The 18,115-nt window shown below is 37.1% G+C and overlaps 1 protein-coding gene across 1 annotated transcript; it reads right to left on the bottom strand.

Annotated features, from left to right (window-relative positions):
• Positions 1-6,028: 6,028 nt before the first annotated feature.
• Positions 6,029-7,111, bottom strand: LOC140556888 (uncharacterized). Its single transcript, XM_072681005.1, has 3 exons — positions 6,631-7,111; positions 6,458-6,546; positions 6,029-6,332 (listed from the first exon to the last, which is right to left on the bottom strand). Exons 1-3 carry the CDS (start codon positions 7,088-7,090, stop codon positions 6,216-6,218), a joined length of 666 nt encoding a protein of 221 aa, XP_072537106.1. The 5' UTR covers positions 7,091-7,111; the 3' UTR covers positions 6,029-6,215.
• Between the last annotated feature and the right edge of the window lie 11,004 nt (positions 7,112-18,115).

The following is an 18,115-nucleotide window of genomic DNA, read 5'->3' on the forward strand; positions in this document are numbered from 1 at the left end:
GAAAATGCCCCGATCCAACTATTAACTGCTAGTTTCATTGTAGTTCCTTATTAATAAAAATCTTTTAAAATAACTAAATCATACATAAATCTAATCCAGTTTGTTATCTGGGTCAAGAGCTGAACTAATAGTCTTGCTCTAATAGTGTTACCAACTAAATACTAAATACTGCACCACAGTCTGGTTCTCCAGCATATCACAGCATAACATCCTTACATATCCCTCACATACAGCATTTTTGTAAGATAATGCATAAGCAGACATATTGAGTTCCAAAGGATAAAGTTCTACATTGAACAATGATAAAGTCAAAGGACTATTTGGACGCTTCAATGATACTTTGCCTGCAAGTTTAAAGGGTCCTTCATTGTAATGGATTGGAATGGTTCTATATAGAATCCTATTTTGAAAAGGTACCTAACCTAAAAAGGTTCCACTGTCAAAGTGTTTCAGTACTATATAGAACCCTTATTGCTTAGAGTGTAGACGGGGAGTTCTCGAAGGACGTAACAATGTCAAACGCCCAAAGTAAGGCATCAGGTTTTTACGGGATCATCAAATAACAGTCCATGAGCTGTGGAATGTATTCTTTAGTTCATTTCCCTTAGCTCAGAGTTCCAAAGCACTTCTTCCGGGTTTCTTACATGGCAGTAAATGTCTTGATAAAGGTTCAGATTCAGTTTAAGTTTAAATAGCTGAAAACCTTTTCTTTGCGCTAAATGTAACGAAGCTCGCAATATTGTTATTATGGCCAGGGTTTCAGGTTCTCAGGCTCATGGCATTAGAAAAAAGAAAGACAGCAAGCAAATAAATCAACACTGTCCAATGAAAAACATGTATCTCTAAAACTGTGACTTTACAGGAGAGTCGATGTAAAATAAGAGTCTATTCCAAGTGTTAGAGCATTTCAATTGGTCTATTCATCCAGAATTGTTGACACAGTGTACAGAACAGCTGCAGGGTTTAAACCATGGAGAAAACTAATAACGGGCTAAAATGGAGATACGTGTTTTTCATGGGACACCAGTGATATAACAATTTAAGAATTAAAAATATGAAAAATCTATAAAGAAATCGAAAAGATCTATATCTCACATACAGTATTAACACACAAATGATTTAGCACAGAAATAGATACACTTAACATCTACATGAAATACTGTACCTTTCATGATCTATACACTCCTATGCCATTATTGTCAACAGTCTGTGCTGCAATATGAGCATCTGTAAGGGGTCAAATGTTAATAAAAAGTCATAACTTGTGATAACAGTGATTTTTGATGCACCACAGTCTTCTTTTTCTTTGGTGCCTACACAAAGGTTTGATAGGGGCCCACCAAACAAGGCAGGTGTGAAAATGCCCTGTTCCTAATCTAACCACATGCATTTCATATTATATAGCTTTATTGTCGTTCCTTATGAATAAAAATCCTTCTGAATCATGCATGTGGAATTTTACACACGTATATAAACTACACTTAAAAAAACAATGAACAATGACAGTTGCAATGACAACTCACAGAACCATCTGGACACTTAAATGGTAACTTTGTTTGGTTCAGGGAGTTCTTTATTTTAATGGCAGAGCTTTAGTAGATGGTAGATGGTTCTAACACCAAAAAGGGTTCCATCATCAAAGTGCACTCTACTATATAGGACCTTTTTTGTTTGAGGGTAGAGGGGAAGGAATGCATGCTAAGGTAAATAAGAAAGGAAGGAACAATATTAAATGTGTTTGATCACAATGTTACTCAGAGTTTCAGTTTTAAAGGCTTACAGTATTCAATTTGTTTTTTTACATTTTCCTGCATTCTCTTACCATTGCTGATATTGCTGGTTCTTTATCTGATTAAATGGGTCTTTACATGTGGAAGACATAAAGAAGACTTCTTGTCAATGATGAACATTTCGAAATTGGTTCCACTACTGTTATGAGTCAAAGACCCCTTCTTCAGTACTCAGTAGAACCCTGGCTATTCTCAAGTTGTAGGTTCTAAGTGCACTCTCTCTCTCTCTTTGCCTGCAGCACAGATCTGATGACATTTATTCGAGTACAGGTTGGTGACTACTCCGTGATAATCGTTTTCTATATGCAAAAATAGCTGGAATGATAAACAAGTGTTGTTTTTTTGCTTACAACCTTCCTTGTTTGTATGAGGGTTTGCTGGGTTTCAAATTTTACATACTGTATGTCCTGCTGTATGTCTGTAACTTTCAGGGGTGTATATGACCTTATGTCAATGTTAACGAACACATATTAATAAAGTTATGAAGCTTACAAAATAAAAAATAAATATTGAGTCACTGATTGGCACGAAAGTCTTTTTGTCCTAGATGCCAGGAAAGTCTTTACCTAGACTTTATCCTACACCCATTTCCGTATGCTACATTCTCAGAGTTTAAAAGGAAATGCAAAATCATTTTGTCTCAGCTAAGAATGTTAAAGGAGTGTAGTCAGTTCAAACCTATTGTAGGCTTAGAGGTTTAGGGGTGCTGAGAGATGATTTGAGAATGAGAAGAGTTAAAAAAAAAAACAACAACTACAATTTAAAGTCATTTCAGGCTATCAATCCGAAATCAGTGCTGGGAAAACACTGTGACTGGAAAGACACCAAAAAAAAAAGCCTTCACAAAGCTTAGTTTACAAGTACAATAAAGGATAATAGACAATAAAGGATATATATATATTTATATTTATTTATTTTTAATAAAATACATCAAATAAAATTGCATCAGAAATATGGACTGCTGATAATGACTGCAATGTGTTGGTTCTGAGTAAGTACAAAATTACTCCTTTGCAAAACTTACTAGACACACTGTGTATGTGTGTGCGATGCTGCACTGAAAGAAAGAGAAGCTGGATCATACCATTTTCAAGTGTCAAGGGGAGGGGGGCTGCTGTATTTTTGTTGTTAAATGAATTGGTTTCCCCATAAACTCTTATTTTATTTTATTATAATCTTTAGGGGTGCTGGGACTCAATTTGGACTCAACTAAAGCACCCCTAAACAAGGGCTAACTATGCCCCTGGTTAACATATTGGTAAGCAAATTGCAAGGCAAATTGCAACTGAGTTGCAGTTCACTTTAGGCAGGTCTTCTTTACATGACAAGAAGGGCAACCTTTCATGTTGAGGCTATTCTTACTACAGACACATTTGACGCCACTCAGCAACTGATCATCTGATAAGACCAAGAAATCTGTTGCAGCATCTGTTGACTAACATCAGACATACCGACTCCTGACATGAACCCTTTAACAAAAAAAAAAAATATGGATGTCAACGGTGGAAAAAGTGGGAAACGTAGGATTTCACTAGGGTTGATGGTCAAGAAGTTGAAAAACTGGTCAAAGACATACCCTATGCTGGTAAGCTGTCTGATTAACCAGCCCATCACCAACATGGTGAATGCTGGTCGAACAACTTGGTCATGCTGGTCAATCCACATGTTGAAGTTTGGTCATACTGGTGGTCAGGTTGGTCGTACTTGTAGAGCAGCTAAACCATCAAACAAAAACATACCCTATGCTGGCAAAGAGCTAAGCTAAGTTTTGTTTACAGAAATGATGCATTTCATTAGCTATTATTAGTTATTATTTTTAACTCTAAATAAATAAATACATTTAAACGCATTTTTGTTCATAATGCTAATCCAAATAGATTTCCGCTTGTAATTTATAATTGTATGAACATGAAATGTTTCCGATATCAGCACTGGAGTACTCAAATCAGTGCATCTGTATCTTTTTTCATTGGTAAATCCAGAGTTGACCAAAAAAAAAAAATATCATAATTGCAATACATTAGAGATTTGTGTCTACTCTGTGATAATTATCGTCTGTAATTATGTAAAAGAGCTGACCTGAACACAACCACCACCAAGAAATGAAGTGTTTTTTTGCAAAAAGACTTCCTTGTTTGTAGGGGGTTTTACGTTGTTTTAGATTTACCCTATAAGGACTGACAGATGTGTGCAACAAGGAAGCTTTCTTCATGCCACTGAGATAAGGCCTGAACAACTTTATACCAACAAATATTGCATGCCTACATCAAACCTCCTCACTGGCATTTTGCATCTACGTCAAATGGTTGCAAATGGACGTGTTAGATCAACACAGTTATTGACAAATCTTAATATTCTGCTAGAAATAATGATAGGGTACTCTTGCGTTGATATGGTGATTCCCTGCTCAAAGCACACATGATTAATATGTTAATAACCAGGTTAAGCTGACAAGTTAGAACAGTGAAATCATCAACCTATGCATGAATTGAATTTCTTTATTTACTAATTTAAGATGAAACTGAAGCTGAATTGCCAAGGGGTAACTATGAAGCAGCTGTGATGTTACAGTTTATTACAAGCATGTACCTTTTGGTAAGGCAAAGTTTCCAAAAAAAAAAAAAGAAAGAAAAAGCTTTCTGGATAAAACTTTCATGGTCAGATGAGACAAATATGTTTGGAGATGTAAAAGTGAGGCATTCAACACCCAAAACACTGTACCCACTGTTAAGCATGGTGGTGGTAGTAACAGTTTTGGGGCTGTTTTGCTGCCAGAGGTATTGGTACATTGCACAGTCAAATCTGTGTCAGGAAATGTAATAAAATGCCAGGAATTTAATAAAACTTTACCAATTCTTTCTTTCTGATTAATACTAAAAGCATCTGGTCAAAGCTAAACTTTCTTAGACATTTATCCAATTATTAGATGTGCTGATGCAAAATGCATCAAACATGGAAAACTAAGGGTAAAAGATTTTTACAACACTGCACCTCAACAAAGATGATTAGTTGCAAATGTCATGAATCTGACACTGTTATAATCAAAATTGGAGATACATGGTTTTGACTGGACAGCAGTGCGTTTCTTAGCTGATGTTAAACATTATTAAAAGCATAATATGTCAAAGAAATATTGTGAATCTTATTCAATGACAAAATATTATAATATGATTGTCACACCATTTGGTCTGTTCATCATTTGGTCTGTTCATCATTTGGTCTGTCATAATTCATCATGATATATAACATTTCTTTAGCCTAGCATACTGTAATGCACATAGGCTAAACCACACAAACATACCAATTCAACCTCATTAAAATATTATTCATTCATAAAATTGTCAACTTGTCAAATTTGGTTTCTAATAAATTTTCAATAGCTAAAAAAATATGGTATATATACATTTTAAGTATATAAATATGAAATAAATAAAATGAATCAATATTAAGAACACAGTTGGGCTAAAGACTCATTTAAGCTCAGTACAGCCTTGTCATCTTTTCTGATTTATTGTAGTTTGTGTTGTGAGAAAATATCATCACAAGACGGACTGGTTTGCTTCATGTAGTTAATTAAAACTAGGAGTCTCACAATGCATTGAAACACTATGATATTGCAGCGCACAAATGTGTGTGCATCATAAAAATGTGACAATGCATCATGGAGGAAGCTATTCATCTATTAATTATGATATCTAATGCAAATGCATTGTATGCACACCAAAGTAACACTAGCTAACAACCAAAGCTAGTAGGAGCACTGTTAGTTGGCTCTGCTAGAAGTTATAATTTTTCTTTCATTACAATTTTGTTTCAAATATTATGAGAATATCAAATTGGCTGGCTATGCTGAATTGCTCCTGGTACCCTGCAGTGTACTGGTGCCCGGTACAGGGGGTATTCCCTATAATTTTGGTAAGGCTCTGGGCCTTGCCGCGACCCTGAACAGGAAGAAGCCGATAAGAGGATGGATGGATGGATGGTTGGATGGATAGTAATATGTGTACCTCATAGAACTCACAATAATTAGATTTGATTATTTACCATAAAATCTCAAAAAATGCAGTGTAGACAACTAAATGACAACAAGCTTTTTTATTAAATAATCAGAGAATTTTATTTTCATCAAAACAAGCACATACAATACAATCATCTCTAATCAATAACAACTTTATAAAACATATGTAAAATAAAAAAATAATAACTAACTCTATATCTCATATACATAAATGTATGTAAACAACCAAGTTGTCACAATGCAACTTTATAGAGTCTTGGACCTAGAAGTGTGACAACGCCAAGAAAAGAAAAGCATGAGTCAGGAAATCTCTTACAGGAGACGTGGCTATGAAGGTGCAGATTGTTAAATAAATTTCTATTTATTGATAAGTTGAAGATATATGTCAAGGTTTTGAAAGAACAACATTAGGTTCTAGACTCAGCTGTGCAGCTGTACCCTTTGTCTGGGACAATATTTGTGATTTCAAAGGAGTAGATGTCATGATAGTGTTCTTTTAGGTATTTTCTCACTCGACAAGCAGCCTGAAATGAAGAAACTGATCAGTCAGGATCATAGACAAACAAAATGAAAGCATTTGCATTACAGAAAAATAAGAACAGAAAAATCATAATGGCTAATTTTGAATATAATTACTGCCAGGACTCACTTCATACAGTGCACGCTGCCGCTCTTGTTCTGACGAATCTTCTGGGGCAAGGAGCTCCACTTCCAGGTTACTAATTATTGTGAGAACATCTACAAAAGGAAGGTACATCACATCAGTGTGACAGCTGACTACTGCACACCTACTGTGCACATGCACACAAACTCACACCATACCTTTTTGTGAAGGTGTAGTAGTACTGTGAATGGTTGGAGATGTAGCAGCAGGGCTGGAGCGCATGGTCGAACTGGACTGAGGTGTAGCGGTTCCATTCACTGCAGCTGAAGCAGCAGTACTAAGGGGCATGGTTGAACTGGACTGAGGTGTAGCGGTTCCATTCACTGCAGCTGAAGCAGCAGTACTAAGGGGCATGGTTGAACTGGACTGAGGTGTAGCGTTAACATCCACTGCAGCTGAAGCGACAGTACTAGAGGGCATGGTTGCACTGGACTGAGGTGTAGCAGTTACATTCATCGCAACTGAAGCTGCAGTACTAGAGGGCATGGTTGCACTGGACTGAGGTGTAGCAGTTACATTCATCGCAACTGAAGCAGCAGTACTAAGGGGCATGGTTGCACTGGACTGAGGTGTAGCAGTTACATTCATCGCAACTGAAGCTGCAGTACTAAGGGGCATGGTTGCACTGGACTGAGGTGTAGCAGTTACATTCATCGCAACTGAAGCAGCAGTACTAAGGGGCATGGTTGCACTGGACTGAGGTGTAGCAGTTACATTCATCGCAACTGAAGCTGCAGTACTAGGGGGCACGGTATAACTGGACTGAGGTGTAGCGGTTTCATTCACTGCAGCTGAAGCAGCAGTACTAAGGGGCATGGTTGAACTGGACTGAGGTGTAGCGTTAACATCCACTGCAACTGAAGCGACAGTACTAGAGGGCATGGTTGCACTGGACTGAGGTGTAGCAGTTACATTCATCGCAACTGAAGCAGCAGTACTAAGGGGCATGGTTGCACTGGACTGAGGTGTAGCAGTTACATTCATCGCAACTGAAGCAGCAGTACTAAGGGGCATGGTTGCACTGGACTGAGGTGTAGCAGTTACATTCATCGCAACTGAAGCAGCAGTACTAAGGGGCATGGTTGCACTGGACTGAGGTGTAGCAGTTACATTCATCGCAACTGAAGCTGCAGTACTAGGGGGCACGGTATAACTGGACTGAGGTGTAGCGGTTCCATCCACTGCAACTGAAGCAGCAGTACTAGGGGGCATGGTTGAACTGGACTGAGGTGCCGTGGGCAAGCTCTGTGCAGTTGGTGCCACCTCTGTGGATGGAATGAGATTTTACATCACCAATGAACACTGGATTGTAATATGATTCTATACATACTGAGGTACAAAAATGGAGTCTGTACAAGTCTATACATACTGAGTGGACAAAAACTCTTTGTGATTTGGTATCAACGTGAAACGTATATTTATCTTTTCTTTATTATTTGAAATTATGTTCATTCATATGTTAAAAAATCTCACAACAAAAACAAACTTACTGGCGGAATCGACGGTCTCTGAAGGGTTTTGCTGAGTCAATGGAAAAGTGGCTGTGAGACATGAGGGACAGTGATACAATCTCAGCACTTAGTCTACAATGCAAGAGTGTAGCTAAAATAAGGCTCTGCCAATGAAGTACAACTATTTGTGTTCCGGTATTTTTAAGTGTACTAAGTGAACAGTTCTTTAATTACTTCAGACAAACTCAGTAACTCAAAGCAAGTTCTGTTGTGACAATAATGTCATAATTATACACACACCTATTTTCACTTTGAGACACATTTCATTGATCAAAACAGATCTATCTACTCACTACATGGTGATAAGGGATAGTGATGCAGTCTTAGTACTTGGTCTAAAATGCAGGGGTGTGGTGACATTAATTAAAAAAAAGTATTTATTTTTGTCCTGAATTAGTTTCCAATTTGTTAAGAAAAAAAAATAAAAAATCACGCAACAAAACCAAACTTACAAGTGGCTGCCTCAGTGGTACCTGGAGTGCTTCCCTGAGCCAATGTAGCCGGGACTGGAATTTCAGGAGTAAATTGTGGAGGAGCTGTAAATAACAATAATATGGAAATCATGTAATAAAATGTAGTAGGACTAATACTATCTGAGCACACTAACCCTTTGTCTGATATCTTAGAAATCAACCATCAAAAAAAGCTTAAGTAAGTCTCTACGAGTGGTAGTTCACTGTTCTACTATGCAGTGTTGCCTGCACTGACTGCTTACTACATGGCCATAAGGGACAGTGATGCAGTTCCTGGTATAAAATGCTGGCTCTCCCAGTGGACAAAAACCTATTGAGGGATTCTATGTGGGATAGATTTTTTAAAATCAAGTTTTTTTTATTAAATAAATGTAAGTTTTTAGATCTTTTGTAAAATTTGTTTATAATCACACAACAACAAAAAAAAATATGGCTATATCAGTGCTAACGGGAAAGTTTTCCTGAGTCGATGGAGAAAAGACTGCAATTCCTGGTGCATTTTGTAAAACACAAAAAAACAAACAAACAAATAAACAACCAAAAAACAATAATAAAATGTTGAATAATGGAATACAATGCTGTAGGACTACGACTATCTCAGCATAACAACCCTTTTACAGATATCTCAGGACCTTCAGATTCAAAATGTATCAATCCAATTCAAAATATAGTGGACTCTGTGGTGGTGGTGCACTGTTCTACTGTGCAGTGATACCTGCTCAAAACACAGCCATAAGGGACAGTGATGCAGTCTAAGTTCCTGGTCTAAAATGCAGGAGTGTGTCTGTAATAAGACATCTTAGGAAGATATCTAAGATATCTTAGGGGTCACGAATCAAATGACCTGCAGAAAGATTCATCAGACTCTGGAGTGGTGGTGCATTGTTCTACTGTGCAGTCAGATCAGCACAAATATGACCACATGGCCATGAGAGACAGTGATGCAGTCTCAGTTCTTGGTGTAATTTGTGTAGGAGTGTGGCTAAAATAAGGATCCTAAAGTGGACAAAAACTCTTTGTGATTTGATATCAACGTTAAACATATATTTATCTTTCCTTTATTATTTAAAATTGTGTCTCATATGTTAAAAAATCTCACAACAAAAATAAAATTACTGGTGGAATCAACGGTCTCTGAAGGGTTTTGCTGAGTCAATGGAAAAGTGGCTGTGGGACATGAGGGACAGTGATATAATCTCAGCACTTAGTCTACAATGCAAGAGTGTAGCTAAAATAAGGCTCTGCCAATAAACTCCAACTATTTGTGTTCCCGTAATGACATTAAATTGCAAGTAGGACTTTTTTTTTCCAAACTGATAAACAAACTTTCGGATGGTCTCAGCGGTCCCTGGGCGCTTTCTTCAGTCGACCCAACAGTGACTGCAATTGCGGGTGCATTTTGTAAATATTCTCAAAAAAGAAGCATCAAAAGACGTTCGGGAAGATTTGTAAGACTCAATTGGAGTGGTGGTGCACTATTCTACTGTGCAGTGACACCTGCACAAATATAGCCTTCATGCCTCTTCATATAAGAGTCATCCGAAAAACAACCCAAATTTTGCATCAGTGGTTTTGAAGGACTTTATACAATAGTTATGTTTATTTTTATTAAAATAAATGATAGAACATACAATTCCGTCACTACCAAAACAATAAGAAACTGATGATTACATAAAGCTAGCTGGTATACGACCATCAAACATGGTTCTGAACAGTTGTACACATATGAAATCCTAAACTTTCTATATAGCACACAACAAAGTTTACTTCATTGCATTCATTCATTCTTAATGTAACTCATAATGGTCTTGGGCCACAATTAGCTCAAAATAGATCTAATCTATTTACCCCCTACATGACCAGGAGGGACATAAATGCAGTCTCAGTTCCTGGTTTAATTTGTAGGAGTTAAATGTATAGTTATCTTTAATCAATCATTTAATCAAACTGTGTCCCATATTTTTAAAATCCCACAACAAAAACACACTCACTGGTGGTCTCAATGGTCCCTGCAGGGTTTTGGAAAGTTGATGGAGAAGTGACTGCAGTTCCAGGTGAGTTTTGGGAAATAGCTGTAAAAACGCAATAATAAAATGTTTAATAACAGAATAAAGTGCTGTAGGACTACGACAAGCTTAACACAATAACTCTTCTGCTGATATCTCAGAAAGCAGAAAGATTGATCAGACTCTGGAGTGGTGGTGCTCTGTTCTACTGTGAAGTGACACCTTTATGATAGAATCAGCAGAAAAACAACCTTCCCTGCATCCTTACCACTAAGGACTTTCCACCATTTGTAGTTTAGTTATGTTATATTTGATAAATTATAACACACACTTCATTGCAGACAAAACCGTTTCTGTTGTGACCATTCTTTTTTTTTTTGGACTTTGGGCCACATTTAGTTCAAAATAAAATGATCTAATTACTCCCTACATGGCCATGAGGGTCAGTGATGCAGTTTATTCAATTTTGTAATCATCACAAAACAAAAACAAGGAGCTGTAAACAACAACAGTAATAATACAATAATACAATACAATACAATGTACAATAAAAATGGAATAAAATGTAAACACATAACAGTATAATAGTGGTATGTTTAAAGTAAAAACTAACAAAAAAAGCTCATTAATGCAGATACTAAACTGTACAACAGCTCAAGTAAAACTGGTTACATTTCTAAGAGCTAGTACTGGCAGTGTATCACTAGGAGTTTATAAAATCTAATGGTTAAGTGTTCTTTTTCTGAAATTGTGTCCGATGGTAATAAAAACACTTACTTGTGGTGTTTGTTGCTTTATCAATGAGATTTGTAGTGTTTTCTTGAGTAAGTGAAGTGGCTGGATTTTGGTCATTATGAAAAATAAAATTAAATAACAGAACAATATGTAAAATTGCATTCAACAATTACAAAATGAATTCAAAGTCAGAAAAGAATGACAGAAAATTATACGAATTATAGAATATTTCACTATTTAAATTTTCCTAAAATTGGACTGAGGTGACTTTTATACTTTTTACTTAATTTTTTTTATACATGAGTGAAGCAGTGTCACCACTATGATTACAGGCAGATCTGGCATATCTACTGTTAACTTACGTAAAAAATCTCAAGGGCTTTTAATTAACGTTTTTTTAAGCATATTTAAACACATCACTCAGAGTCTTAATCTGCATTCGTCTTTTGTGATGACATTTTTGTTCTGTCCTGTCTGAGCTTTTTCTGTTCGTGTTGTTTTACCCTGATGAAGTTTTAATTTGGAACCTTTTGGTTAGTTTTTATCTCAGCTATTTTCTAAGGGAAAATCAGACACAGCTCTGGAAAAGCGAGTGCTCTTGTCCAGATCAGAATGACTGCTATGCCATTTCATGACTTCTTCTTTTGTAATATTAATCTCATATTGTCAAAAATATGCACTAATATAGTAAAAGTCAGCTTGAATAGCTACGGTTGTGAAATGTAGATTTGCAAAGTACAAAATGGTCAAGCTTTTTTTTTCTAAACAATTAGGGAATAGAAACACACTCACTTGTGTTGTTTGTTGGTTTGTCGATGAAATCTGTAGTGCTTTCCTGAGTGGCTAAAATTTCAGATAGATTTCGTTATATCATCGTTAAAGATAACAATATACAATAGAATAAAGTGTAAAGACAAGGATGGCATTGGTACAAATGTTCCAAAATGTTCCTTTTATTTAGTTCAAAATAAAATGATCTAATTACTCCCTACATGGCCATGAGGGTCAGTGATGCAGTTTATTCAATTTTGTAATCATCACAAAACAAAAACAAGGAGCTGTAAACAACAACAGTAATAATACAATAATACAATACAATACAATGTACAATAAAAATGGAATAAAATGTAAACACATAACAGTATAATAGTGGTATGTTTAAAGTAAAAACTAACAAAAAAAGCTCATTAATGCAGATACTAAACTGTACAACAGCTCAAGTAAAACTGGTTACATTTCTAAGAGCTAGTACTGGCAGTGTATCACTAGGAGTTTATAAAATCTAATGGTTAAGTGTTCTTTTTCTGAAATTGTGTCCGATGGTAATAAAAACACTTACTTGTGGTGTTTGTTGCTTTATCAATGAGATTTGTAGTGTTTTCTTGAGTAAGTGAAGTGGCTGGATTTTGGTCATTATGAAAAATAAAATTAAATAACAGAACAATATGTAAAATTGCATTCAACAATTACAAAATGAATTCAAAGTCAGAAAAGAATGACAGAAAATTATACGAATTATAGAATATTTCACTATTTAAATTTTCCTAAAATTGGACTGAGGTGACTTTTATACTTTTTACTTAATTTTTTTTATACATGAGTGAAGCAGTGTCACCACTATGATTACAGGCAGATCTGGCATATCTACTGTTAACTTACGTAAAAAATCTCAAGGGCTTTTAATTAACGTTTTTTTAAGCATATTTAAACACATCACTCAGAGTCTTAATCTGCATTCGTCTTTTGTGATGACATTTTTGTTCTGTCCTGTCTGAGCTTTTTCTGTTCGTGTTGTTTTACCCTGATGAAGTTTTAATTTGGAACCTTTTGGTTAGTTTTTATCTCAGCTATTTTCTAAGGGAAAATCAGACACAGCTCTGGAAAAGCGAGTGCTCTTGTCCAGATCAGAATGACTGCTATGCCATTTCATGACTTCTTCTTTTGTAATATTAATCTCATATTGTCAAAAATATGCACTAATATAGTAAAAGTCAGCTTGAATAGCTACGGTTGTGAAATGTAGATTTGCAAAGTACAAAATGGTCAAGCTTTTTTTTTCTAAACAATTAGGGAATAGAAACACACTCACTTGTGTTGTTTGTTGGTTTGTCGATGAAATCTGTAGTGCTTTCCTGAGTGGCTAAAATTTCAGATAGATTTCGTTATATCATCGTTAAAGATAACAATATACAATAGAATAAAGTGTAAAGACAAGGATGGCATTGGTACAAATGTTCCAAAATGTTCCTTAGTGCTTAAAAAATGGTTCGAAGTTTGACTGACGGCAGTGTGTTGAGATGTTGAGTACCTTACCTGCTATACTGACAAGCAGCAGGCCAACCAGAACAATGGAAGGACCCATACTGGTGAAGACGATCGGAAAGTGCATCAGACAGGGTGGAGGGACTCAGTGTTACACTGGCAGCACTCTGTCCCTCACTCTCTCATACACTCTTAGATATAGACACTCAGTTATGCCTTTTTTATGCCTTACTCCTCCCTCCTCGCCTCGAATCTTATCATATGAGACGTCCTCACAGAGGTGTAAGGAATGTCTTGCAGCACAATTCGCTCTACCAAAAAGATTTGTTTTTCCTTAATGCCAGAAAAGCCTTTCATTCATCACTGTCTTGTTTACGTCACCCTGAAATGATACATTTTGAGTGAATGCAAGGAAATGCCAAGTCTTTTTGATTCAGCTAGAAACATCACAGTTAAGTCATTTGGTAAACCAGGACAGACCTGTTTGCAAGGGTTAATTTGAGGTAAGACATGAGTCTGGCATGTCTGTAGGATCTCTAAATCTCTGATCCAAAAACAATATATGTATTAATTTATTACAATATTTCTATAAAAGCTGCTATATTTCAATATAATGTATGGCTGATGGGTCAGTTTAGTTTAAGCATAGATATACACCAAGTTACTGTAAAGTACACCTACCCTGCAGCAGCACTCACTGCTGCCGCCCTCTGCCCCATACATCAATGAAAAGTGACCACCAAAAATGACTGCAGATCACTTGCTATTTGGGTGGTGGACCCCCACTCTCAGCTCAGCAGTGACACTGATATGGTAGTGGTATGCTAGTGTGTGTTGTGCTGATATGTGTGTGTGTGACAGGTGTAGAAAGCACTTGACTATCACTGTAATGAACTGTTATTCTGAAAGATGTGTACTTTACTTAAAATAGGTCATTGATGGCATACACAGATCAGCCATAATATTAATACCACCTCCTTGTTTCTACACTCATTGTCTATTTCAGCTCCACTTTCCATATAGGAGCACTTTGTAGTTCTATAGTTACAAGTTGTAGTCCATCTGTTTCTCTGTATACTTTGTAAACCTCTTTCACCCTGTTCTTCAATGTTCAGTACCACCACAGAGCAGGTAGTAAGCAGTTGGGTGGTGGGTCATTCTCAGAACTGCACTGCAGTGTTAGTGTTAGTGTGGCGCAGGTACAAGTGGATCAGACACAGCAGTGCTGCTGGAGTTATTGAACACCTCAGCATCAATGAGAACAGTCCACCAACCAGAAATATCCATCAGCATTAGCAGATGAGCTTCTATCTCTGACTTTACATCTACAAGGTAGACCAACTAGGCAGGACTGTCTAATAGAGTGGACAGTAAGTGGACACAGTGGCACAGCAGGGCTGAGAAAGAAACCACACATATACTACCTGCTCTGTGGTGGTCAGTCCTGTGGGGTCCTGTCTGGTCCTAACCATTGAAGAACAGCAGGGTGATAGGAAGTAAATAAAGTGTACACAGAAACAGATGGACTACAGACTGTACTTATAGAACTACAAAGTTCTCCTAAAATGGGCAATAAGTGTACACACAAGGAGGTGGTACTAAAATTATAACTGATTGGTATATGTAATTTCAATAACCTATTCTAAAACGTTTTCAGAATAACAGTTCATTACAGCTGATTATGGTATTTATACTTAATTTGAATGTATTCAATTACATTTGCAAGACAAATATATAATTCTTACATTTTCATTTCGCACCTTCAGAGAACTTTCTACAACTTGTAAAGTCAGAAAGTATGTGAGTCAGTATTATGTGAGTGAGTAACTGTGGAGGAGTGAATGTCAATGTCTGTGAGCAAGTATCTGAATGATTGAGTGAGTTTCACGTGTCATGTTTCATATTCCAGTCAAATCCATATCAGTGTAAAATGAAACTGCTCACAACTATGCAAATGTATTGTTGTGTAAAGGTCTACAAAAGGCTCTTTATGTAATGCCATAGAGGATCCTCTTTTGAGATTGAAGAACCTTTGAAGGGTATAAAGAGGTACCACTTCATGTGAAGATTCTTTTCTAATTAAAAGGTTCTTCATACTCACATTTCCTCAACAAAATAAAGACACTCTTCCATAGCATCACTCCAAAAAGCCTGCCTTTTCTCCACCAGAACACCAGCCACAACACCTGTATGACTCTGAAGAGCACCGTCACGTCATGTTGGCTTACACTGCCCTCAGCAGGCCACACACATGAACTCCATTATTATAGTCTTCAAAATTCAACTTTTGCCCTTTAGAACACAAGCATAACAAGCCAGCGAAACTACTCTCCTACCATTATCTTTCTGTTAGAGACGAGATGTAAGAGAATGCTTGAGCAAGCAGGGCTGCAATTCTTTAAACAGCCCAGTGCGATGTTCATTTGACAGGGAGTTGAATCGAGAGGTGAGGGGTTTATAAGGGGCTTGAGGGACAGGAGGAGGTCGGGCGTGCTCCTTCTCCCAAAATTCAGTTATTTCCAGCACCTTAAGTGAGGAAAAGCACAAAAAGTGACCTTTGACTTCAAGGTAAAACCAGAATCTGAGCTATTAATCAATCCTTGGGATACTTGTGTTAGCAAAATGTTTAAGCCTTCAGGAGTTGAAAAAGTACTCAAGTCATTTCCAGCACCGTACGTGAGGATAGCAGCCGTGATACCAACTTTTTAGCTGTTAGTCAGTCCTTGGGATGTCTGTGCTAGCAAACTTTTTAAAAGTTCCAAGGAGTTAATTAAGCTTAGGAGAATGTTTTTAATGAATGGGTGAGTAACTGAGTCTGATTGAGTCAGTATGCGAATAAGTGAGTATCCAGGTGAGAACGAATCAGAAAGTATGTGAGTCAGTATTATGTGAGTGAGTAACTGTGGAGGAGTGAATGTCAATGTCTGTGAGCAAGTATCTGAATGATTGAGTGAGTTTGTGATCGTTCAGTGAGCGTGAACCTGAATTAGTGAAGTCCTTTACAACAAATAACAGACATAACAAATAACAGGCATTTAAAACTAGTAAATACATCTTAACAGTATTGGTAACCAACGCAGCTCATCAAGAATGTACAATATTAGTCCAAATTTTTGCACACAGGCCGCAGCATTTCACAATCTGCATATAGTCCTCTGCATGCTGTATACATGTAAGTCTTGCAGTCTTTGGGTATGCTTTTAAGGCGGAATAGGGCTGTTTTGCAAACATTGCTCATGTGGATCCTAAAGCTTAGGTCCCTGCCAAAAGTCACACCCAGGTTTTTGGCAGAGCTTTAAGCCTTTATAGACAGAAATTCTTAAGATGTCCCTCAGCTTTCTGTTTGCCCTTTCGAATATCAACAATTTCAGTTTAATCAGCTGCATACTATTATGGTACATTTCGGCCACAATGTCCTCTGGACAGTTAAGCAGGTTGTTAATAGATTCTTGCGAGACTAGGGGTATATACTGCTGTGTACCGTTAGTGGACTGATGGACGAAAATATAATAATTATTGGTTATTTCGGCTTACAAAAACATTAGGAGATTGAGCAGTGCTGGTCCCAAGATAGAACCCTGTGGCACTCCACAGGACAATGCTTGGATGAAGAATTTCCAAGTGAAACAGAATATTTACAATCGCTCAAGACTGGAAATAATTTAGGACCAACCATTACATTTGCAAGACAAATATATAATTCTTACATTTTCATTTCGCACCTTCAGAGAACTTTCTACAACTTGTAAAGTCCAGAAGAGTTTCACGTGTCATGTTTCATATTCCAGTCAAATTCATATCAGTGTAAAATGAAACCGCTCACAACTATGCAACTGTATCGTTGTGTAAAGGTCTACAAAAGGCTCTTTATGTCATGCCATAGAGGATCCTCTTTTGAGATTGAAGAACCTTTGAAGGGTATAAAGAGGTACCACTTCATGTGAAGGTTCTTTTCTAATTGAAAGGTTCTTCATACTCACATTTCCTCAACAAAATAAAGACACTCTTCCATAGCATCACTCAAAAAACTCACTCACTGCCTTTTCTCCACCAGAACACCAGCCACAACACCTGTATGACTCTGAAGAGCACTGTCACGTCATGTTGGCTTACACTGCCCTCAGCAGGCCACACACATGAACTCCATTATTATAGTCTTCAAAATTCAACTTTTGCTCTATAGAACACAAGCATAACAAGTCAGCGAAACTACCCTCCTACCATTATCTTTCTGTTAGAGATGAGATGTAAGAGAAACTATGCTTGAGCAAGCAGGGCTGCAATTCTTTAAACAGCCCAGTGCGATGTTCATTTGACAGGGAGTTGAATCGAGAGGTGAGGGGTTTATAAGGGTCTTGAGGGACAGGAGGAGGTCGGGCATGCTCCTTCTCCCAAAATTCAGTTATTTCCAGCACCTTAAGTGAGGTGTATCGTTAGTGGACTGATGAACGAAAATATAATAATTATTGGTTATTTCGGCTTACAAAAGCATTAGGAGATTGAGCAGTGCTGGTCCCAAGATAGAACCATGTGGCACTCCACAGGACAATGCTTGGATGAAGAATTTCCAAGTGAAACAGAATATTTACAATCGCTCAAGACTGGAAATAATTTAGGACCAACCCTATCTTGTAAACGGTTAAGCAATATCTTGTG

This window comes from Salminus brasiliensis, chromosome 6, assembly GCF_030463535.1.
Source record: "Salminus brasiliensis chromosome 6, fSalBra1.hap2, whole genome shotgun sequence".
Classification (NCBI taxonomy): Eukaryota; Metazoa; Chordata; class Actinopteri; order Characiformes; family Bryconidae; genus Salminus; species Salminus brasiliensis.